The sequence below is a fragment of the Staurois parvus genome, unplaced genomic scaffold (genome assembly GCF_062004578.1).
Source record: "Staurois parvus isolate SC_StPar_1 unplaced genomic scaffold, SC_StPar_1.0 ptg000017l, whole genome shotgun sequence".
Classification (NCBI taxonomy): Eukaryota; Metazoa; Chordata; class Amphibia; order Anura; family Ranidae; genus Staurois; species Staurois parvus.
This window is the reverse complement of record NW_028317813.1, coordinates 5,200,816-5,226,849: the sequence shown is the minus strand read 5'-3', so window position 1 is coordinate 5,226,849 and position 26,034 is coordinate 5,200,816. Positions and strand designations below refer to the sequence as shown.

The 26,034-nt window shown below is 41.4% G+C and overlaps 1 protein-coding gene across 2 annotated transcripts in view; it reads right to left on the bottom strand.

Moving 5' to 3' along the window:
* ACVRL1 (activin A receptor like type 1) overlaps positions 1 to 26,034 on the bottom strand; it is a 107,181-nt gene that overhangs the window by 35,798 nt on the left and 45,349 nt on the right. For both annotated transcript variants that reach the window (XM_089679157.1, XM_089679166.1), the window contains exons 3-6: positions 21,419 to 21,649; positions 19,853 to 20,052; positions 15,543 to 15,639; positions 9,575 to 9,721 (exon numbers count right to left, since the gene is read on the bottom strand). In XM_089679157.1, the coding sequence (XP_089535283.1) occupies positions 9,575 to 9,721; positions 15,543 to 15,639; positions 19,853 to 20,052; positions 21,419 to 21,649 (675 nt within the window). The remainder of the gene's footprint in view (positions 1 to 9,574; positions 9,722 to 15,542; positions 15,640 to 19,852; positions 20,053 to 21,418; positions 21,650 to 26,034) is intronic.

Sequence of the window (26,034 nt, the reverse complement as noted above, 5' to 3'; positions counted from 1 at the left end):
ACCTTATATTTTAAGCAGATATGACTTAAAATAAATAGTTTGAAGTGGTATTATATGTTGCTCCTATTTGGGAAGGCACCATGGGCAGAAGATATCAATATATATAAAAAAAATCTTCATAATCTATAACCACTTTGGGAACACAGTATTTTTTTACTGTCAATGGTGCATCAAATTCATCACTAATAATTCTTTTTTTATTCTATAAGATCTGAATAGGTTTTTTTCAAGACATTTAGAGATTTCAAGCCATAGGAAAATCATATAAATATCTTTTTTACATTCATTTGCATATTTATTGAAAATATAAAATCTTGATTTCCTTACAACTAACTTTTCAAAATTAGTACACACAATATTTTTCAATATTAATTCAACAATTTTTCTATTTTTCAAAAATGTTAAAGATACATAACAAATGTATCATATTACATCCTTACAATACCTTAATTGGTATACAGTAGGTATATTATTGAATCTGCTATATTACAGAAAGCAAAAAAGTAAATAATGCCATCCTATGATACATGTTTTCATCTGGCAATTGAAGATGCTGTAACTTGGGGTTAGTAGTAGACATCAATATATTAAATTGTTACTAAACCCACAACAGTTAAATCAGTCTGTATATGCAATAAAGCATGCTTGTTATACTCACTGTGGAACCTAAGGGGTTATTTGTCTGCATTGTGTAAAAAGAATGTTTCATTCTGTCTTCAGTGATCCTTCCCTTCTTCTACTGTTCCCTATCCATCTGCTGATAGAACAGAGCCTTGGGGGCAAGCTGTACATGTGCAGTTTGGTGTGTATTGCTAGAGAGTTTTTATTCTTGGGAGAGTGCATGTGATCAGCACAGGGCCAATAAGCACTTTCCAGACAGAGGGTCAGGAATTATGCAGCCTCATAGGACAATCAAGGGAGAATGAAAACTGCTCCTACAAGATTAACCTGCTCTGCTCTCTGGACACTGATATAAGTCACAAGACTGCTCTAACTTCTATTGAGAAAAGGTAGTTAACAGTTTATATTTACCAAAATAATTGCATTTCCAGGTAGTATGTACTGTGGGAGACCAGATTTAGTGAATGCAGGGTCCTGGGTTTAGTAACACTTTAATATAACGTGACCAGGGGTCATTGATGCCAAGATGCTCAGACCAAGTTTAGCACTCAGCATGAGTCAGATAGTTTAACAATAACTTCATGACTAATTTGCATGCCTAAATAATTTTTGTACATATTTTTAAGGATGTATACGTTTTTATTTGCCACACTGTTATTTGAAAAAAAACCCTATTTTTATTATAGGCTTACAAATGTATACTTTGCAGCCCATAAAAAAAATATATTTTAAATTAATGTATTTTTTTTTTTCATAATGCCACTGTATCTCACAATAGAACAATTAAATAGGAAGCAAATTTGCCTCGATTCAGATAGCAAACGGTTTTCAAATGTTCCTCAAAGTTTAAAGCTCAGGAACTTTGCTGCAAACTCTATTTGAAGTCTTTGAGAGGTAAATTGTGTTATTTAATTTTTGGCAATTTATAGGGCTATTGTCAATAATGCCAAAATAAAATAAATATTTAAAAATACAAAACTGTCAGCTCTCCCCAAAAGCTCCAAACCTTACATACATACATAGTTGCTGTGAGCCCACCCTTCAGGGGCTTGAATATCCATTTCTTCAAATTGTTGGTTCTTGTGACTCAGATGACTAGTGGCAAAGGCATTATTCGTTTTTTTCTGGGGGATTTAAATTGTTGGCCTATGTGCCTCAGCTGACCAGCAGCAAATGGATTTTAGTTTTTTTCTTATTTGTTGTGGTGAAACTATACAGTTTTTGGTCAAAGAATGCTGGCATTCACCGCAAACCCATGGTTCCTCATCCCTACTTTCAAATAGATGGCACCACAGATTAGCACTGCAGCCAGAAGGTGGCAGTGTTTATCTGTAAGCTGAAGGCTTTTATTTGTATTTATGGAACCTTCAGCCTGCACGTGATCATATGTCAGCGCTAACCTCGTGACCACATGATCAGGAACCATTCTGATTGGTTCTCAAACATTAGTGAGAAGAGCTGGAATTGAGAGCAAACAGTCCTGCAATGTGGCAGCTGATGTTTTTCAAAGGGAAGAGTGTATATTAAAGTGGTTGTTAAGGTTCCGATTTTATTTTTAACCACTTGAGCTTCGGAAGATTTAACCCCCTTCATTACTGCACCATTATTTGCTATACCACACTGCAGTACTTTACCTGGTAAGTGTACGATCAGGCAACGCTGTACCCAAACAAAATGTATATTTTTTTTTCACACAAATAGAGATTTCTTTTGGTAGTATTTGATCACCACTGGATTTTAAATGTTTTGCAATATAAACATAAAAAATAAAAATTTGGGAAAAAAAATTATTTTTACTTTCTATTATAAAACTTATCCAATAAAATTTTTAAAACATCTAATTTCTTCATAAATTTTGTCAAAATGTATTCTGCTACATGTCTTTGATATAAAAAAAAATACCAATAAGTGTATATTGATTGGTTTGTGGGAAAATTATAGCACCTACAAACTATGGTATATATACTGTAAATTTTCTTTTTCTTTTCGTTTTTTTTTATACTGCTAATGGCAGTGATCAGAAACTTATAATAGGACTGCGATACTGTGGTGGGCAATCTGACACTAACTGACACTGGGGAGAACTGACTAACTGCCACTGACATCACCAGTGACATTAATACAGTGATCAGTGATATAATACACTGTCAAGTGTTAGTGTGGGTTTTCTGTACAGACAAACCAAGATATGTTTACACTGTGTAATGTTTCTAAGTGCATAAAAAATAAGCAACTAAATTTAAACAGTCTCTAAGATATTAGCCTATACAGTATTAAAAAATAACCCAATGTTCTTTATTCCAGTTTTTTATATTTTGTTAACAAAAACTTTTTAAATTAAGAAAAACCTTAGCCAAAACCTAAAAGCTAATGTATGGATGATTCATACTGTTGTAGCAGGCCTTTTAATTTTCACTTTATTATGAGGAATCATGGTTGTCTTAAATAAAGGTCCTTTAAGATGTGACCTAATAGTCACATCTTAAAAAAATTACTGTAAACCATTTTATAAAAATAATGTAATAATAAGATGGTTTTAAAAATAAGGTAATTGATGAAAAAAAGTATGGGAAGCATTGCATTTATTAACTTGTGGAACCTCTTGTTACTGGGTACAAGTTAAGTCAATAATTTTCTGTAGCTAATAATCAGCCCTTTGCAACAGTTATGAGGTATTGTAGCCCATTTCTAAAAAAACACACTTTTTCAATATACACTCACTGGCCAGTTTATTAGATACACCTGTTCAATTGCTTGGTAACACAAATTGCTAATTCGCCAATCACATGGCAGTAATTCAATGCATTTAGGCATCTAGATGTGGTGAAGATGACTTGCTGAAGTTCAAACCGAGCATCAGAATGGGGAAGAAAAGGGATTTAAGTGGCATGGTTGTTGGTGCCAGACAGGCTTGTCTGAGTATTTAAAAACTGCTCATCTACTGGGATTTTAATGTACAACTATCTCTAGGGTTTACAAAGAATTATTATTATTACCGTATTTGCCGGCGTATAAGACGACTGGGCGTATAAGACGACCCCCTACTTTTCCTGCTAAAATGTAGTGTTTGGGCTATACTCGCCGTATAAGACTACCCCTCTTCCAATGCACACCAGTGGGAGCAATAGTGCCCCAGCATCGGTGTCAGTGGGAGGAATAGTGCCCAATCATTGGTGTCAGTGGGAGGAATAGTGCCCCATCATTGGTATTAGTGGCAGGAATAGTGCCCCATCATTAGTATCAGTGGGGGGATTAGGTGCCCCATCATTGGTATCAGTGGGAGGAATAGTGCCCCATCATTGGTATCAGTGGGAGGAATAGTGCCCCATCATTAGTATCACTGGGGGGAATAGTGCCCCATCATTGGTGTCAGTGGGAGGAATAGTGCCCCATCATTGGTATCAGTGGCAGGAATAGTGCCCCATCATTAGTATCAGTGGGGGGAATAGTGCCCCATCATTGGTGTCAGTGGGAGGAACAGTGTCCCATCATTGGTGTCAGTGGGGGGAATAGTGCCCCATCATTGGTGTCAGTGGGAGGAATGGTGTCCCATCATTGGTGTCAGTGGGGGGTGGAATAGTGCCCCATCATTGGTGTCAGTGGGGGGTGGAATAGTGCCCCATCATTGGTGTCAGTGGGGGGGGGGAATAGTGCCCCATTGTTGGTGTCAGTGGGGGGAGGAATAGTCCCCCATCATTGGTGTCAGTGGGAGGAATAGTGCTCCATCATTGGTATCAGTGGGGAGGAATAGTGCCCCATCATTGGTGTCAGTGGGGAGGAATAGTGCCCCATCATTGGTGTCAGTGGGGAGGAATAGTGCCCCATCATTGGTGTCAGTGGGAGGAATAGTGCCCCATCATTGGTATCAGTGATGGAGCACTATTCCTCCCACTGACACCAATGACACTTGCTGACCCTGTTCTAGTATGGTGCTGCTGCAGCCAGCATATGTGGTTGCAGCAGCATCTCTACGCGGCACACTTACCTGCTGCTCCTGCACTCGATTTTCATGGGGCTGCTCGGCTCCGCCCCCTCGCCGGTGATTGGCCGCCTGTGTGCCTTTCCTGAGCTACAGTTCTGGCGGCCAATCACCGGTGAGGAGGCGGAGCCGAGCAGCCGCACGAACATCCAGTGGCCGAACTGAAGGAGCAGCCGCGCTTCCTGGACCGGATCGTCGTGGGACCGGAGCCAGGTAAGAGACAGCAGCCCCTGCCCACCCCTGTACTTAGTGTCCCTTCCGTTGGAAGGGGGGGGGGCGGCGGCGGCACCGCGCCGCCCCCCTAAAAAGTGTCAGTATGCCGTATTCTGGCGTATAAGACGACCCCCGACTTTTGAGAAGATTTTCAAGAGTCAAAAAGTCGTCTTATACGCCGGCAAATACGGTATATAGGATTTAAATAGTGCCAACAGTTTGCTCAGCACTTTACAATATGACGGGAGACAATACAGCAACAATACAGTTCAATACAAGAGGGTTAGGAGTGCCTTGCTCCTTGGAGCTTACAATCTAAGAGGGCGGGGCGAGTGGTACAAAAGGTAATAACTGTGGGGGATGGACTGGAAGGAGGAATAGAAGATTCCATTATTAGCATGGGCAGGATAGGCTTCTCTGAAGAGATAGGTTTTCAGAGATCGCCTAAAAGTGAGCAGAGTAGGCGATAGTATGATAAATTGGGTTAGAGAGTTCCAGAGGATGGGGGAAGCTCTTGAGAAGTCCTGGAGACAAGCATGGGAGGAGGAGACAAGGGAGCTAGAGAGCAGGAGGTCGTGCGAGGAGCGGAGAGTCCATTTTGGGTGATATTTGGAGACAAGATTGGTGATCTAATTTGGGGCAGAATTAAAAATGGCTTTATATGTTATTGGTAATGTTTTGAATTTTATCCATTGGGCAATGGGAAGCCAGTGGAGGGATTGGTAGAAAGGGGTGGCAGATATGGAACGGTTAGTAAGGTGGATGAGTCTGGCAGCAGCATTCAGGATAGACTAAAGTGGGGATAGCCTGCGATGAGGTAGGCCAATGAGGAGGGAGTTACAACAGTCAAGGTAAGAGATAACAAGGGAGTGAATAAGTTGCTTAGTGGTTTCAGAGGTTAAGAATGGGCGTATCTTGGAGATGTTGTGGAGGTGAAGTCTACAAGATTTGGACAGTGATTGGATTTGGGGCTACAATGGTCCAAAAAAAGAGAAAATATCCAGTGAGCAGCAGTTGTGTGGATGCAAATGCCTTGTTGATTTCAGAAGAGAATGGGCAGACTGGTTGCTGCAACATTCAGATGGTAGGGTCAGAATTTGGTGTAAACAACATGAAAGCAAAAATTATCCTGCCTTGTATCAACGGTTCAGGCTGGTGGTGGTGTAATGGTGTGAGCAGGGGCAAACTGACTATTTGGAAACTCGGGCACTGCCCGAGGGCCCGGGTCAGTAGGGGGCCCCATGAGATACCCCTGGTACCTTTTTCATAGGCTTTTTTGAGTTTGGGCAAGGACTCAGGGGCCCCATGATCCCTTATTGCCCGGGGGCCCCATGAGTTGTCAGTCTGCCCCTGGGTGTGAGGGAGATTTTCTTGGCACTAGCAAGGTGTACCTAATAAAGTGGCTGGTGAGTGTATATTTGGACTGTTTTGCTGCAATGTTCTGCTTCCGATAATGCTACAATATTTGAAAAGAGTTGATGTAAAAATTCATGCACCATACCTGGATCCATGATCATTCTAATACACAGAATTTCTTCTGTTTCAGAAGCTTTGTTATTGAATTAGACTAGAGCTATGGATCATTAAACCTATATGCTAATTGGAGATTTAACCACTTTAATTTCAGTGTGCTGCAAATAAGCTTACTCCCAACAATTGGTTAAAAATCCAATAGCAAAGCTATTGAATCACCCGTGTAGAAAATCCTGTGGATGATAGTCATGTTGTATTTTTAATTTTTTTTGCTTTACATCACACACAGATGGCCCTGATAGTCTGTTTTAGATTATCCTATGTGAGGCATTGGCTGTAAGGATTGGGGTATGTGCAGGGGCGGACTGATAACTCATGGTGCCCCCGGGCAATAGGGGATCATGGGGCCCCTGTGTCCTTGCCCAAACTCAAAAAAGCCTATGAAAAAGGTACCAGGGGCATCTCATGGGGCCCCCTACTGACCCTGGGCCCTCGGGCAGTGCCCGAGTTTCCAAATGGTCAGTCCGCCCCTGGGTATGTGTCGCTTAGGTTTCATACACAGGATAAGGGGCTCAAGGGTTTGTGTCTCTGACTTTATTAAAGTTCTCAGATTTTAAAGTGGAATTAAGCTCTGCTGACAGTCAGAATTTTCATGACAGAAGAGATTCTATTGGTTTCTTCTGTCATAAATCCCTCTCCCTGCCTGTCAGCAATAAAGTTCTCTGCTGCATGAGCAGCTTAGAGTACATTTATCCTGCCTATCTTTGCCGTGATGAAGTAACTCCTGTACACATGCATGGGAATGACATAATCGCGGCCCAGCCATTCAAGCAGGGAAATGGAGCGCAGCCAGAAGGAAGACCAGGAGAAGACGGAAGTGCTAACAACGCAGCACTGGAGAGCTCCGTTTGACAGGTAAGTCTGTCATAATGTGCTAGTATGCTGTGCACACTAGCACATTATGGCATAAACCTCCTGGGGGCCCATTTAAAAAAAAAAAAAAAGCTATAGCGAAGTTTAATTCTGAAGTTCTGGTGTGGGTCTGAGGCCTGGAGGCCTTGTAGAGGTAAAGCTTTAATTCACCGACCAGATAGACACATTATCATCGTTATTTGAGAAAAAAAGATTCTTTCCATGGTTAAATCCCAGGAGCATAACTTTTGTTTATACTTTTCTTATGGTAGACTCGCAAACACAGATGTGATAAAGCAAAAGAGATGCATGTCAATTCTTGGCAGACAATCAAGGATTCCTTGCTACATATCTTTGGATTTTACATAGTGCCTTGGGAAATTTTTAATAAGAAACTCACTCCTAGGGGAAATAACGACATTGCTTAAATTGCATCATTTGAACGTATTATCCTGCCTATGGATGGATTTAAAAATCCTTATGGAACCTTCTCCAGTGTTATGAACCTCCATTACTCTTCTGCAGATCTTTGGAACTACTAAGGTATGTGTACCCCTAGGAATGGCCCTGACAAGCTGAAGGGGTGCTTCTACTCTTTAGAGTGACTTCATAATACTTCAAATATCTTTAGAGATTTAAAAAATATTACATTATGGTAAAATAATATTAACAAATCTTAGTTTGAAAAGCCTTACAGAATTTTTACCGAACAGGTAGCATTAGGGGTTCTAGAAATAAAGGGGTACAATCTGACTTAAACCAAGTTGTAGTTGGTAAACATTGGCTTTAATATAGGGTATATACACTTACTGACCACTTTATTAGGTACACCTGTTCAACTGCTTGGTAACACAAATTGCTAATCAGCCAATCAAATGGCAGCAACTCAATGCATTTAGGCATGTAGACATGGTGAAGACGACTTGCTGAAATTCAAACCGAGCATTAGAATGGGGAAGAAAGGGGATTTAAGTGACTTTGAACATGGCATGGCTGTTGGTGCAAGACGGGCTGGTCTGAGTATTTAAAAAACTGCTCATCTACTGGGATTTTCTTGCACAACCATCAGTAGCATTTACAGAGAATAGTCCAAAAAAAAGAAAATACTCAGTGAGCGGCAGTTGTGTGGATGAAAATGCCTTGTTGATGTCAGAGATCAGAGGAGAATGGGCAGACTGGTTGCTGCAACATTCAGATGGTAGAGTTAGACTTTGACATAAACAACATGAAAGTATGGATCTATCCTGCATTGTATCAATAGATCAGGCTGGTGGTGTAATGGTGTGAGGGAGATTTTGTTGGCACTAGCAAGTTGTACCTAATAAAGTGGTCGGTGAGTATACCTGAGAAACACTGATCAGACCATATTGCACCTTAACATAGTTCTGTTGTGAAAAAAGTAAAATTAAAATTGTGTAACATCTTACTTCTTTAAACAGCAGGTCAAGCCACATTTGAATTGACCAAAACACTCAACTCATTCAGTGGATTACCAATTGCTATTTTTCATATGTCATTCTTCCAAAGGTTATTAGTTTTTTTTCATCAATTAACCTGATTTATTTGAAAATATTTGTTCAGTTAAAAATACAACAAAATTGAGTGTTTGTGATAAATGTTTTATTGTATTAAGGCTTAGATTATAATTTTATATAGTTTTATTTAAAAGATTTAGTTAAAGTGTTCCTAAACCCACAACAGTTAAATCAGGCTGTATATGCAGTAAAGCATGCTTGTTATACTCACTGTGGAACCTAAGAGGTTAATCCTCTGCATTGTCTAAAAAGGCAGTTTGATCCTTTCTTCTCTGTTACTCCCCTTTTTTAAGCAACCACCTCTTATCTCCTGATAAGACAGATTAAACCATTGGCATGTTGCACATGCTCAGTTTGGTGTGTATTGCTAGAGAGGGTTCTTTTTTTCCTTGGGAGAGTGCATGTGATCAGCACAAGGCCAATCAGCACTATCCAGACAGAGGACAGGAGTTCTGCATCCTTCTAGAGCAGAAAGAAAACTCCTCCTACAAGCTTTAGCTAGAGCTTGGCTGAACACTGAATCCACAAGACTGCTCTAACTTCTGATGAGAAAAGGTATTTAGCAGTTTGTATTTACTAAAATAATTGCATTTCCATGTTCTGTGTACTGTGGGAGACCAGATAGAGTGAATGCAGGTTCCGGGGTTTAGTAATACTTTTATAAAAGAGTAGAGAACGTTTACTTAGGTAATAATTTTTTACTGCTTTAGTAAATCCTCTCATCTCATTCAAATACCTAGAAAATTCCTTAGGATTTACAAATATTTTCTTGAAAATGATGTGTGATTAGTGGGTGGAAAGCAGCAAATGAGTAAAAAAATAAAATACAACTGTACATTACCCAAGATATTTTCATGACGTAGTAAGACTGTGTTGTAAATTTCTGTTTCTCTGAACCATGACTGTTCATCTCGAGAAGAGAATATCTTTACGGCCACGTTTTCCCCCTGCCATGTGCCTCTCCATACTTCCCCATATCGCCCCTTACCTGAGAAATTGAATAATTAAACATTCTGTTACATTTGCTGATATTGTGCATCAAGATACATTTGTTTTCAAATGTTGCCAAGATATCAAATATAATGGCTAACCGACATTCACCTGAAATATTGTAATACATAAAAAAAGAGAAAATACAGTTATACAGAACTCTTCCCTTGTTACCACATATTCAACTAGCTTCTAACATTTGATGTCTGATAACTTGATCATACTAAAAAGATGATTACTTGTAGAAAAATGTATTTAAAAAAAATAAAGAGCTTATATTCATTGCAAGTAGTACAAGAATCATACCATATATGGGGCCATCAAGAAAAGATAAAAACTATTGAATAATATATTTACAGATTCTTAACACACCTGTTCACTTCTTGCGGTTTTGTGAGTGTTCTGTTTGCTGAGATATCCAGTCAATTTGTTTTTAATTTCTAGGTAGGATGAGTAAAAATTAAAATATCTGCCATGTTTATTGCCATCTGTTTTCCTGTCACATTATTTGACAGTGGTGCCAAGAACTGCACAGTTTTAGATCTGGGTCCCTCTCTATAAAGCTCACCACATATGTTACAATCTGATTGTGCAATCTTCTATAGATCAGCCAACAACTATGTAGTGCAAGGGCCTGCATGATTGGATACACATTGATCGCATTGATACTCTGGTTTTGGTAAATCTAAAGTTGATTGTACAAGGATTGTGTGGACAACTTGTAAGGCGTATGATGATCCTAAGGGCTCAGCGTGTGAAACAATAATGTAAACCAGTGTTTCTCAACCTTTCTTCAGTCAAGGCACCCTTTAAATTTATGGACAGTCTTGAGGCACCCTATTCTAAAATGTGAAAAACTATTCTAATAGTTTTATATAACGCAGCAATATCCACACACATAGGGCACCCAACATTAGAGGTGATTCATTCTTTCAAAAAAACAAAACTTTTGCACACTGGTACTGACTAGTATTCCAGTGTTTCTCTTCTCCCTCAGTTTTTCTTCATCACTGAGCTAATGTGACCCCAACATTGATGGAGAGGGGCAGGGAAGGGTCAAACTAAGATGCTGTGCAGGCAGCTGGCAGCTAGAAGGTGGTAATGGTGCACAATGAAAATCTCTGGCTTTGTGTAACTAAAAGGCAGGCTTCTTCCACCCACTGGCTTGTATACAAGTTTTGGGCAATTTTTAGACATTTTGTTAAGGCACCCCTGAAGAACCCTCAAGGGGGGTGCCTGGGCACCCTAGTTGAGAAGGCTGATGTAAACATTCACTGCTATAGTATTTTAGGATTAACATTTAAAGTAAATGTTAGGATTGGGTAATGCTTGTTTCACATGGACTTCAGCTGGTATAAGAGCAGTGTGAACAACAAACTTTGACAAAACATTTGCAGAACTCTCAGCAAGCTTTGTTGAAGCTTTTAAAGTACCATTCAACTCCAGCTTGTAGTTGTTGAACACAGATCCTAATGTGAGTGTAGTTTGCCAATTTAACAAGCTGCTAGCACACTTTAGCAGTCTTTCAAAAAGTGCTGAAGCCTGCTAGCAGCTTGCTTAGAGTCGCAATCAACACTTCAATTAAAATATGTGTAAATATTGACAAACTGGAGCTGATTGGCACTTTAAAAGCTTTAATTAAGTATGCTGAAAGCTCTGAAAATGCTTTGCAAAAGCTTGCTGTTCACACTTCTTTTCTACAAGCAGAAGCCTGTAATAAATAGGCCTTAAGGTTAAGCTGAAGTTTCACATGGGCTTCAGGAAAAGGTGTTAGATGATATGTTTTCTACTTTTAGGAACACTCACAGAATCCCTCCCCTTGTTTCTATCATTGTGTTAAAGCAGTACACACAGGAGTACATTGAGTTTGTATACATCAGCTTGTGACAAAAACATAGTTTCTTGCACCATTTACCAAGTGTTGCCTGCCATTAATGCTTGGCAAATGCTCCAATGGCATTGTACTGGAACACCATACAAATGCCCATGTGTACTTGTAAAGCTTTGGAGAAAGCAAACACAAAATATAAAAGCATGCCCTAATGCTGCCAGCCTGAGTCCTCACTGGCATGTGTTTTAATCGATTGCCTTCATGGGCCTCAACACACAAGCATCATGTCCACCCAGCATTCATCATTTTAAATCTCATCAGTTTACCATTGATCTCTCTTCTGACTGAATTTATGGAGGCTGTGTGAAGGAGTTGTTGGACAGAACTGTTGCTGCAATGTCAGTGAGAATGCATGATGTGTTTCAAGGTATTCTGTTCAATTAAAAAAACACTCTGCCTCGCAGTTTAGAGCTAAAAGACTTCCAGTTTGTGTATTATGGCATGCTGCTAATGCCTCTTTATTCATGACCCTAGACTGACGTCTTCTTAGACATTATACAAATCTTCCTATTCAATTTTCTTTGGATTTACCTTCAACTATGTAGCACAAGGGCCTGCCTGACTGCATACAAATTGAAAGTGTTTAGGTTTGACCTCATATTATATAACTTTGGTAAATCTAAAAGAAAATTGAACAGGAAAATTGTATAATGTGCAGCCAGCCTTAGGTAAGACATTTTATGTTAATGTGTATTGTAGCCTATAGCTGTCACTGACCTATCAGAACAGTATAAAAAAAGCGGAAAAGTAAATAGTCGCTATGGTCAAAATACATTTCCCTATACATCAGATTTCCCAGGGAATAGTAATATTTTTGGCATGCGCTGCTGTCTTCTTCTTTCATCATCTCTTATCATGGATACATTCATACAAGACTTATCTAGGTCTGCAGAATATATCTGTCATCCTTAATCCAGTTTTCTCCCAGCTCTCATCAAAATAATATACAGTATATCCTTTCAGTAAATCCTATCTGCTGTACAGAATATATGCAGACAGAGAATCACTTGATTCTACCCTAGGTGACAGGGTGACCCTGATAATAATTATACAAATTATACGCAAAATCAAACCGCTCTTGTTAATGGTTATCTTACTTTTCAAACTGGGAAGATTAAAAAAGAGTTAACTACACTAAGGGATCATTCACATCAAAATGTATGCGGTAATGTGCACTGCATTGTTGTGTGCTAAAATGCATTTTACACATATCATGTAACATTTTTGAGAGACTGTTTTTGAAGGTGTCTTTAACCACTAGCCTACAGGGCACTTATACCCCCTTCCTGCCCAGGCCAATTTCCAGCTTTCAGCGCTGTTGCACTTTGAATGACAATTGCGCGGCCATGCAACATTGTACCCATATGAAATTTTTATCATTTTTTGTTACAAATAGAGCTTTATTTTGGTGGTATTTAAGCACCTCTGAGTTTTTTATTTTTTCTTAAACAAACCAAAAACCACTGAAAATTTTGGAAAAAAAAGTTTTTTCTTAGATTTTGTTATAAAATTTTGTAAATAAGTGATTTTTCTCCTTCACTGATGTGCGCTAATGAGCCTGCACTGATAGGCTGAACTGAACTGATAGGCTGAACAGTGGCACTGACTGGCACTGTTAGGTGGCACTGACTGGCACTGTTAGGTGGCACTGATAGGCGGCACTGACTGGCACTGTTAGGTGGCACTGACTGGCACTGTTAGGTGGCACTGATAGGCGGCACTGACTGGCACTGATAGGTGGCACTGATGCACACTGATAGGCGGCACTGACTGGCACTGATAGGCGGCACTGACTAGCACTGATAGGTGGCACTGATTGGCAGCACTGATAGGTGGCACTGACTGGCATTGATAGGTGGCACTGACTGGCACTGATGGGTGACACTGAAAGGCAGCTCAGATGGGCACTGATATGTGGCACTGATGGGCACTGAAATGTACCACTGATGGGCACTGGCAGGTAGCATGGATGATCACTGACAGCTGGCTCTGATGGACACTGACAGGTGGCACAGCTGGGGCTACACAGATTATCAGGGCACACTGATCTTCAGTGCCCTGATTATCTGTGTACATGTCCCCTCTGAGGAATGCCGATTACCGTCTCTCCTCTCCTCACGAGCTGTCAGCGTGACAGCTTGTGAGGAGAGAAACGCCGATAACCGGCATTTCCCTGTTTACATGTGATCAGCTGTGATTGGACACAGCTGATCACATGACTGAGCTAACATCTTTGGCTCTTTCCGTTGACTGGTGATCCGCTGTGTCCGAGGGACACAGCGCGCTGCCGATCGCCGCGCTACGCGCTCCCGGAGCCGCGCACGCGCTATTAGAGTGGGAGGACGTCCTATGACGTCCTCCCAGAACGAGAGAACCGCCTTGCATCTGTCATTTTACTATATGGCAGGCAGGAGGCGGTTAATGGCAAATGCAGACCAATGCACCCAAAACACAGCATGTAAGACTTTTTGCAACGCATTGATGGAAACACACACTAACAACTTGGTCAAGTTTACACAATTTTTCTGTGTTGGCAAAATGCCGGAGAATGTATTACAACTGCTTTGGTTTGAATTAACACTGAGGTCACTCCTAATTTATCCATGATCTTCAAATACAGCTACTTACTACACTAGTTATTGTAGAATGAGCTGTCCAAATGCACTTGTATTTCCTGAAGACACCACATCGCCCATTACAACTGTCATGCAACTGTTCATCTCACTGAAAAGAGTATTATTATCAGAGACTCTGTGTAACATGGGTGCTTTAGTTCTTTCATTCAGACCTATTTTTTTCTTATTCTCATACAATCTAACCATTAAATATTAATATTTACCTGGCATGCAATAAAATGAATAGTAAACACAATATAAATTAAAAAAATACATCTGTGTAGCCAAATGTAGGTTGGGATAGTACAGATTCTTAAAAGGTGGTCTACATAAATCTCAATGCTCAATACCCTAATCATTTTTGGTGTGTCATTTTTATATATATAATTTACTGAAGTTTGGTAATGCTAAATGGAAACTAATATTGTGGATTTTTGGTGTTTAAAAGGCTTTCTTGATGAGATGAGTTTATATTACCTTACCATCTTACCAAACGTTCAGTGTCTACTACTCCTCTCTGCCAGTCCCTACACTGGCTTCCACTCACCCAACAAATTAAATTCAAAATACTAAAAACTTACAAAGCCATCCACAACTTGGCCCCCAGCTACATCACTAACCTCGTCCCAAATTACCAATCAAATCATTCTCTTTATTCCTCCCAAGACCTCCTGCTCTCTAGCTCCCTTATCACCTCATCCCATGCTCACCTCCAGGAGTTTTCCCACGTCTCTCCCATCCTATAGAATTCCCTACCCCATACTGTCTGACTGTCTCCTACTCTGACTACTTTTAGACGATCCCTGAAAACCCATCTCTTCAGAGAAAACTATCCTGTATCCAACTAATAACTGTACTTTTTTCTCCATCAACTCATCTCACATAGTTATTACCCTTTTAGACTGTAATCTCTGATTCCTCCTGTATTGAATTGTATTTGTAATTGTCTGCCTTCCTGTTGTAAAGAGCTGCGCAAACTGTTGGTGCAATATAAATCCTGTATAATCATAATAATTAATATAATTCATATTTTTAATTATTAATAATAATAATACTGATAATAATTATATATTATTTATATATGGCCCATTGTTTCAAGGTGATTTAATGATTTAGATACATTATTTTGGTTTATGGGAATGCTGCAATATCAATACAATATAGGTGCTGAGAAGGATCTTTCTGTTTATTAGCAGCAACTTTTATTATAATTTTATCATGTTACTGTATATAGATTGTCAGAGCAGAATATTTTTGATTAGCAGTATCTGATGCTTTCCACTTTAATTTTTTTGCAAGTTTATTTTTCTTACCTACACATTCCACGAGTGTCACCTGTCGAGCCACAGTTCTCTGTACAAGGAATGGAAGACCAGAGCCACTACCAGTAGTGCAGTCATCTAGGAGATCCTGACAAAATTGCATATCCATTAATTAGTATTAAATAAATACGTTGAAAAAGAAATACAGCATACTTCATTAATTTACAGTCTCCTGAATGTTGTGCATGTAAATCTACTCTTTCTTCAACACCTACTGTATACCCCAACAATCTGGCATGCTGTATTCAGTTCCTATTACTTCCCACTCTCTTTACCTCACCAAAAATAGCCAGAGAGACTACCAAAAACATTGGGGAAAATTTACTAAAACTGGAGTACTAAGAATCCGATGCAGCTGTGCACGATAGCCAATCAGCTTCTAAATTCAGCTTGTTCAATTACGCCTTCTTAATAAAACCTGGAAGCTGACTGGTTTCTATGCAGAGCTGCACCAGATTTTGCATGCTCCAGTTTTAGTAAATAACCCCCATTGTGTCCAATAGGGAGCTACAAAGAGCAAGAAGAGGCAGACTGCAACTTGATCATAAGAGAGTATATTCAATTGTAAACAGGCCCTCATTTATATCCATAGTTGCTACAACTGTGGAAAAATGTATCCTCAATTTTCACAGCAAAAGCACTGAAGCCATAAAAGTCAGTTCCCTCAGCTTCCCCTGCTGTCCCCTTCCAGAGCACCTGCTGTGTGGTTATGTAGAGGATTAGACAGGGGCGGACTGACAACTCATGGGGCCCCTGGGCAATAGGGGATCATGGGGCCCGTGTGTCCTTGCCCAAACTCAAAAAAGCCTATGAAAAAAGGTACCAGGGGCATCTCATGGGGCCCCCTACTGACCCCAGGCCTTCGGGCAGTGCCCGAGTTTCCAAATGGTCAGTCCGCCCCTGGATTAGTATACTGGAAGGCCACCAAGTCCCTGCTGGGAGCCGGCCTCGATGAAAGTGTAAATATTACAGAAAGTATAACTATACAGTACTTAGGGCTAGTTCACACCACAATTCCCATTTTCAGTGTTTCCACATCATATTTACACATGGATTTAATATGTTTGTAAGGCATTTGTAATGCATTCCAGTGCGGTTTTTATTCTCTTTAAAAAACTTTCATTTTAAAGGAGTATGCTAACATGTATTTTGTATGTATTTTTGTATGTATTTTGTATGTATTTCAGAGTGCTAAGGATGTCTGCCTTTGCAAGCACAATCATGGTGCTATATTATAATAGTGAAGTTTGGCACTAATTTCCTCAGTGTTAGTAGACTGACAAAAGTGATATGTTGATTCTATAAACCCAACTCCATGCAAAAAACAATGTGTAAATTATTGACATGAAAAAAAATTAAATAAATCAACTGAAAAATAGTGTAAAAAATAAATAAAAGATGTTAAATAAAGAAGTGTAGCTGCCCCTTTAGGAATACAAAAGTGCTCTTTCATGTAAAAAAATCATTAGAAAGTATAGGGCTCATACTCAAACATAAATAATGTCTTTGTGAATAAATTCCTATAAATATGCTAAGAAATCTCCATAAATAAAATTAAAAGGATGGTCAAATGGGCCTGGTATCCCAGAATCTCCAGTTCACTGCTCACAACTATCTTCTATGCATAGAGGTCTTCATAATACCAAACAGCTTTCTCTCGATGCAGAAACATAAAAAGTAATCACTCATAGTATAGTATTTATTAAAAAACAAAATGCCAGGTTTAAAGGTAAGAAAGGCACTTACTGTACATCCTAAGGTGCCCAATATGTGGGCAGCAATACACTCAGCGGGTGTGAACTGCCACTCCACTTCCTGGAACTCAGCATGTGTTCCAATAAATGGAACCGGAAGGGATGACACTATTAGATCCGATAGGATGGAATTACCAACTGCCTCTACATGTTTTGCCGATTGGCGTCTTCGGGAAGCTCTGGCATTTTGCTATGAGCGATTACTTTTTATGATCCATATTTCTTCATCGAAAGAAAGCTGTTTGGTACTAGGAAGACTTCAAATGCATGGGAGATAGTTGTGAGCAGTAAGCTGGATTAAAGATTCTGGGATACCAGGTGTCACGGATCCCCCACACGCACACGCCTACAGCGACTAGCTAACTGAGGCGCGCATGTGCGGCCGTGACTGGGGGTATGCGGGAATAAAGGAGACTTTATATATAAAACCATATATAAGATCAGCCGTGATATCCTTCCACAGCCCGCACTACCTCTGGCCACCACTGGAGGGAGACTCCACTCCAATCCAGCTGGTCGACCCCACACTGGCAGATGCAAATCTTATATACAATCTGGTGCACTGACTAGGGTTGAGGACCTGCTTAGTAATTACACACCCTTCTAGGATCCCTCCAGCTACCCTACAGCTTGAACCCCGGTGTTAATCACTCTTCCACTGTCCAAACACCCCCCCACACCAGAAACAACACAAAAGGTAGCCTGCCACCACCCAACAGTTTATCCGCAGAACAGTCTGCTGGGACACCCCACACACACAGATCTCCATCTGGCCGATCTGTTACCTTTTACATTCTGCACGCAATCTGCCCACACACAGAGCAATTGCATACAGATTGGCAATGAGCTTGACCGAGCGTTTAAAGGCACTAACATACAATACAATCTAATCTGATCCAATCTAATCTCTCCGAAGATATGAGCACATGCTTAAATACACAGAAGTCACTAATTAATTTTAAGATTTAATTTCCCGAAAGTGGGCAGTGCATAAAATATGTACAAAATATAAAAAGTTACAGAAATACAAAAAATACAAGAAGACACACAAATGACTATTCACTATAAAATAAAAGGGAATAAAAGACAGAATAAAACTTTACCAGAATTTACCCTGCGACTGGAGCAAGGCAGAAAAGTCAGCAATCCGTTGGTCGATCAACCAGCTCCATATGAATCGCAAATGTCCCAATGCCCGGGTACCCCATTTATGGGGATATGGACATAGGTGGGACATTAGTCTTTGGCCAATTGACCATGAGGGGGTGTTCCTGTACCTGCCCACAGGATGTTCTGGGTGCTGACCTGCCCAAGGTCAATCGGACTAAGAGAGGCTTGAAACACCAAGTCGGGGATTAGATTTCCGACACCAGCGCATCGGTCCGATCGCGACAGTACAAAACACCATTCGACTGTCGCAATCCAGCGCCACCTAGCCATTTCCTGCATTTTCCTGGCCTTCTTGGTTTTTATGTGCCGATGTAGCCTACAGAGTGCCCAAACAGAAGCGAGTATGTTCATCTCTCTGCAACTAATATTTTAGCTTTTATGAGAGATTAAACATACCCCTTTGATGTATGTAGACACTTTTAGCTCCCCAGGCAGATCAAGCCCCCCTGCTGTCATGAAGCCAAAATGTTTCCAGCCACTTCCTTTAAACCGGTTTCACCAGAAGGTGACAAAACCTTATTTAGCACTGTAGGCGTCACATCCAGGAAGCCCGGCTTTTCGGGTGCTAATTGATGAGCCTCTGTGTCTGAGTACATTTCCCCCAATGACAAGAACTGAATATTTATTTAATGACAAAGACTCAAACTACATCTAAGCTACTCAAATCTGTACATTTATGTCATCTGTACGTTACATCATGTCACATGTACGTAACACCAGGCGCATTTGATCTTCCTTTTAATTAAGGTGGTCATGATCTGTGGTGAGTGCATTTGATTGGCACAAGTGGTGAAGCACTATTTAAGAAGATTTCTTGGCACAGAAAAAGCTAATTTTTCTACTGTTTGGTGTGGTACTTTGTCACATTAATATTTATAGGAATTTATTCACAAAGAAATTATTTATGGTTGAGTGTGAGTGCCATACTTTCTAATAATCATGGTGCTAGCAGTTGCTTTTTTTGTGTACCAGTAAACGTACCAGAATGCACGTAGCTGTACGTTTTTGAATGCACTGGAACTGAAAGTGGTGCGAACAAGGGTGATCGGAACACTGAATTTATTTGTATGCATTCAGGATGGGTTTTAAAGAATGTACCTGAAAGATTCTGGCACGAACAAGTCCTTTAAGTGAAATACACGTCTTGAAACTTAACTTATATTTACACTGCAATTTTGAAAACAAAATTTTGCCTGGAGTTCTTTAAATAGCCAAATGTTGCATTCAATATGGCTAACACAGCTAAATCTGTATGTTTTTATGTAACAGCTTAGTTTTTTTCTTAATGTTATAGTACTGCCATACAAATTATTGAAACCATGCTCTGATAAAATAGTTCTACACAAAATTATCTTTACCATTGGTCAGATGACTCACCCCTAAAGTGCTGTCACCAACAGTTGATGCATTTGCAATGTCAGCATTTCCAAAGTCGATGAGTCTGGCCAAAGGTTTTTTCCTGCTTTTTCTCCTCAGTTTCCAAAATAAGAACGTGAATAGTATGGCAAGGATCAGAAAAAGGACTACTGGGAGGACAGTTACAAGGACAAGACCTACTGGTTCTTCTACTTTCTCTTCTAGGTAAAAGGAAAAAAAATACCATTAGGTGTGAACTGAGACTAAGTTCAAGTTGCATAGTTGAACCTTTATTCAAATTAACATGCCATTCTCTCCTTGAACTAGAATAGGTTGATGTTCTTTACATTCATGTGAAGGACTAAAGCTGGCCATACATGCAGGGACCAGCCAAATTTCAGTCCATGTATGGGCTAGATAAATGTACACATGACAATCTATCAATTGACCAGCCTGTTGGGTTTTTTCAAAACGGTTAGCTCTATCAGCTAAAGCAGGCAGCACTGTTCATTCTGCCAGCTGGAAGACTCATCACCAGCACAATACAATAGCTCAGTGGAAGTGATTCCCCCATCCACATAGAATGCGTGGATGGGGAAATCAGTTAATTTTTTTTTTGTTCAACCTGTTGTATGAAATCATGTATAGCCAGCATAAGGAGAGCTTTAAACAGATATTTCCCACCCATAACCTAGATTACACATCTGCCTGTTTTCATAAAAAGTGTCACACTCCAGAAACAATCAAGACTTTTTTCAAAACTTTTTCTCTTCAGTTTGCCTGAAGGAGCAGAAGCCCATCTATTTCAGAATTTATCCAACACTATCTTGAGAAGAGGAGATTAAGGGAGGATATGATCAACATTTATAAATACATAAGTGGTCCATATAGTGAACTTTGTGTAGATTCATTCACTTTAAGGTCATCACAGAGGACAATGCGTTATGTCTTGTAACTATGTAACCATGTCATGCTTTGCAGACACTGACATGGAATCCTGTGGCCTACACGACTACCCTAGACTTTGCAATAATTGCAGGCTATGCTCAGATATGTTGCTTCACTTTTGATACTACCTCTTATATAACCTATGCCCATGCCATTAAAAATACTTAATAATAATACTGCTATATTGGCATGGACATGTGCTGTTATGCCAGATTTTACTTACAGGGGTGACACCAATGGGATTCAACAACAGTGGCATACTTCTACTAAAAGTAACCAACCTCTATGAATAGAAAGCAATAATATACATAATTTAATTAAGGAACCCAAAGCCAAACACACGTATATCCGAAAACAAATGATTGTTCAACATGAAAGTGAATGAAGACTGCATAGTTACCAAGTATCAACATTTCAGTCCCCATTCACTTCTGAAACTCACTCAGGCAGACCCAAAACCCTGACACTGCCCCTCAGATAGTAAGCATTGCATGCCCCATAGCTTCCAGCATTTTCAGGATCATGGTGAACTGTTCCTGACTGTCTAGCTTAGGTCAATTACACAGAGTGCACATTATCAAAATGTGGAAATGTTAAACCCAACACCAGTGTGGTAAGTGATAAAAGGTGTTACTTTACTTATAGTGTAGATGGTGATATCAGCATTACAGAAATCTGAGTAACAGCATCTTGCTTCTGACACTCTAGTCCTGCTGTTGCACTGTTCTGTTATGTCGATATTAAAACAGCCACGGACCCTGAAGACTTCATTATTTTCACGCAGTTGCTCTGTCACAAAACATGTCTTCCCAGTACAGGTATCTCCTGAGCAGTGTTCTCCATGACAAGTACAGTTGTAGTAAGTGATATCTGTAAGAAGATAAACAGTTTTTAAGTGCATTAGAGATAAAGATGCCAAACCATTTTATAAACTCTGATTTCTTCACCATATGCAACATTAAAGTTTTTTTTATGTATAACTGTTCTAGTAGATCATCACATAATTAATAAGAGCATTAAAATGATACAAATTATGTTATATTTCTCATTCATTATAGCTGGCTCCACCATTCTTAACATTTTGCAGTCCTAGAATAACATTTTCTCTAATCCACCTCTTGCATATCAAATGGAAATGGCTCGCTCCGACCTGTGCTCCTGACATTGTCCATTCACACACAGCCCTGCCCCTGCTCTCTCCATATTGTCTCACTGGCTATGAGTGATAACTGCATGAGACAATGGCTACCACTGCTGTGTGAGCCAATGAGGAGTAAAAGAGTCAGGAGAGCTGTGGCTCTCATGCACAATACTGAATCTAGATGGGGCTCACGTAAGTATAAGGAGGGGCTGAGGGGGGAGCTACACCCATAAGATTTTTTATCCTAATGCAAAGAATACATTAAGGTAGAAAATCCTTCCAATATTGCATTTATTCCATTCTACACTATCTTTGTTATTGTGAAGAGGAAAGGAAGATATTAATGTGTGTGAACCACTTCAGTATATGGGGCAAGCTGCAAGATTAAAGTTGAATTTCAGGCAAACAGGTAAATATACAAATGAAATACATACTATATACAGGAGTTCTTTTACCTGCCAAAGGATTTGTATTTCTGTTGATCCAGTTCTGAGATTTACACAGTGCTACCACAAATCACAAACCTACCTGGACGGTGAGGTCATGAGAAACAACTTCTGCTGTTAAAGTAGACCTCCACCCAAAAGGGGAAGTTCCTGTCAGGGCAGGAGCTGAGGAACAGACAGGCAGGCCTAAACAATGTAACGCACTGGCTGACGACAACCACCACCCACAGACCGAAGTCCCTCAGGGCGCGGAGTCTAAGTCTCAGGCTGCCCTTCACCAGGGCCCCTGATGCTGGGGATGGACTTGATGCAGCCAGGAACCAGGTCGCGGCCCCCGAGACACCTCAGTTGCGGTAATGGCCGCCGCCAATAGCGTGTAGCTGGTGGAAAAGACAATAGAGTAGTCAGGCAGGCCAGGTCAACAACAACGGGACAAAACGGTACAGGACAGCAGACGAGAATCACAGGTCACGAGCCGGGTTCAGCAACAGAGGGTCAGATCAAAGGAGAACGCAAAGAATAGTCGAGTCACAAGCCGAGTCAGATTCCAGGAGAGTCACGAGAGTCAGAACAGAGTAATAGCGACACAAAGACACAAGACACAAGTGCAAAGAGCATGTGCGGACCACAGGCTTATATGTCATCAGCCACACCCCTCTGGGGGATGGACCTCAGAGACCTGAAGGCATAAAGGATTCCCACCATGCTCAGCAGAAATCCAAGATGGATGCTAGCACATGGAGTAACATAACCTCTGGGAAAAGGTAGGACCTTGACAGTTCCACTGTAAGGAATGGGCCCTTATCCCTGTTAACAATTGGCACCTTTGGGGAGCGGGGGGGGGAGAGCAGGTACCCGAAATTGACAGGTACCTGCTCCCACTTCCGCTGCGATCGCCTAGGTGATTGGAGGCGGAAGCTGTCTCCCTCCCCATAGTCTTCTGGGACACATGACAGGTCCCAGAAGACTACGGGACTGTCACGGTATAGGGGCCCTGCCAATTATTAATTTGGCTTAATCCTCTTATTAATTCCTTGTACCAAACGTCCCCAGCCTCAATTACTGTATGTCCTCCGTGTCCTCCTGCCAAATGGCCCAAATTCAATTACTGTAGTTTCCTCCTCCCTGCCAGCTTGCTACATGTCCCCAAATTGCATTAACCAATTTCCCCCACCAGGTCCTTTTGATGTCCCCAGAGGCCCAGTGTCATCCTGGCCCCCCTCGCTGTGTCCCCTGTCTCCAAACCTGTTTTTCTCCCTGTTGCCAATTGACCCCCCTCCACCTCTCATCCTGCCGTGCAGGACGAGAGGTGCGGCTTTCACCACCCCTGCCACTATCTTCTCCTCCTCCAGCATGGCCAGAGAGGAGAAGGTAGCGACGTTCACTCCTCTCCGCGGAGAGATGCGAACCTCCCGCAGGGATGTTCCGGGCTGCGGCGTCACACTGACGCCACCCCAGCCCTGTCATCTGCAGCGCGGGCACGGGAAGTACCCGCGCTTGCGGATGTCCCTGGACAAAGGTCGCGCTCACGAGAAGCGTGGCCCGTGTCCAGGGGGTGTCCTGCATCAGCTTAGGAAGCTGATGCCGGGTGCTCCGGTCATCTTCTCCACTGCACAGTCACCAAGGGAGCCCAGCTGCAGCGGGACCCTCATGGCTAGACTCCGCTCAGACCCCAGCTAAGAAGGGGGACTGCACCCAAGCCTGCCAGTTGCCTGAGACCCTAGTCCAGGGAATTGCCTGCCAGTTGCCTGAGACCCCAGTCCAGGGGGAATTGCCTGCCAGTTGCCTGAGACCCCAATCCAACAGGAGAGACCACCCGCCTATTCCAGACCCCAACAGGTACCTGTGTCTTACTTTCTATCCCTGGGAGACCAGGCACCCTCTCGGATCCGTGGGCATATGCATTTCCCTGTTTTACTTTAACTGTTCCCGTGTTGACCCCCCTACTCCCCTTGTTGGATTACAATCTGCTACAGAGACTTTTTCTTTGCCCCCCGTACTGGACTACAAGTGTTTTAGCCCCTCCTGGCTGTTCCCCTACCGGCGAGTTTTACCCTCCCTGTGAACCCCCTATTAAGTGACTGTCATCTTTTTGTCTCAATAAAGCTTTGTGCGTTTGCCATCTACTCTGTGTGTTCTGTCCTGCCTACCCTCCGTCACAGGGACCATTCACAAAGCACAGCACTACTTGCGCATGCGCAGTGAGCACCTGGCTGTGAATCTACAAGCTGTCACAGCCGGGTGCCCACACTAAAGATGCCGGCTCCGAGATCATAAAGCGGCTGGTGAAACAGACTTCTGTGGGGGGGGGGGGGACACACAGCGGGATCGAGAGACAGGTGTTGGTTATTTAAATGTCAGCAGCTACAGTTTTTGTAGCTGTTGACTTAAATTTTTTTCCCTTTTCTCTGGAACTCTGCTTTAAGTAACGCTTACAGGCCTTGTCTCACCCCCAGCTTGTGACTGCCTCCCATCCCTTCCCCTGTCTGCACCCACACTCCAACCCATGGCCCTGCAGTGAGATCATGCAAGCAGACTTGTGGAAAGGGCTGTGTGGGCAGCACACAGGCTGGATGCTTGCTACCTGTGCATTATTGCTGTGCTTGTGAACTCCTAGGTGAGTTGTGTGGGTGCCAGTGGCAGATTTACAGCCTGCAGCTGACTGAGTTAGCTCAGGTGCTGACTGCTTGCTAACCAATGCTCTGCATGAGGCTCGTGGCTTTGACATCAGGTCAATGATGTCCCAGAGATCCTGTACACAGCTGTGTTGTGGGGAATCCCCTGCCCATAGCTGATTGGCCCAGCACAGATAGCTGCCTCCCAGGTTCAACTTGAACATGGTTTTGTACGAAACCTGGAGACAAACCCAGTCTTATCCCTATTCAGCAACAAAAAAAAGACAAAAGTGACTGGTGCCCAACCTTTTTTTCTCCCCACCATACAGCATGAACCAGACCCTGAAATGTAAAAGTTAACCTGACATACTATTTAGGGGGTCATTCTACATCACCTCAAGAGCAGGAGTGCTATATAAATACTGAGCTGCATTCATTCCATTTTTCACCCTGACAAGTCCTGGCAGTACATGATCAGGTGTCTCTCGACCTGTCATTCCCAGGAAGACCTCTGCCCATCTATGCTTAGCTTTAATTAAAATGTCAAGTTGAGGGTGAGCAAAAGGGGGAAGCAAATACCTTGATATTCTGCTGCATTTAGCATATGGACAACTCATTGCAATGGCTGAACATTAGAAGCAAACAAAATTTTACTGAGCAGTTATGAAAAACCGGATCCTCAGAAAGTAAGTATTTTTATGAACAAACCATAAGCTGAACTCTGGATAAATCAAATAATGTTAAAATATAATATGTTTGTGTATTCTTACGTCAATGTTGGCATGCTTTGTGTATTTCTTCCAGATCTGTGGAGTATTCTAGCCTAAAACTTTGCCCCTGTACAGGAGCTTCCTGTATTAAGACCAGTCAGTGCTGCTCTCTCTCCTTGTGCAGGGTGACTGGTCTTGTCTCTGCCGATCATATTGTTTTTTGCAGGCAGTCTGTAATGGACGGACCTTTTGAGTCCCTCCACAGCTCTGCATATGCGCAGGATATGTATAGCACAGCAGGGATGTCATTACTACTTTTATAAGGTAATAAATGAAATTCAGC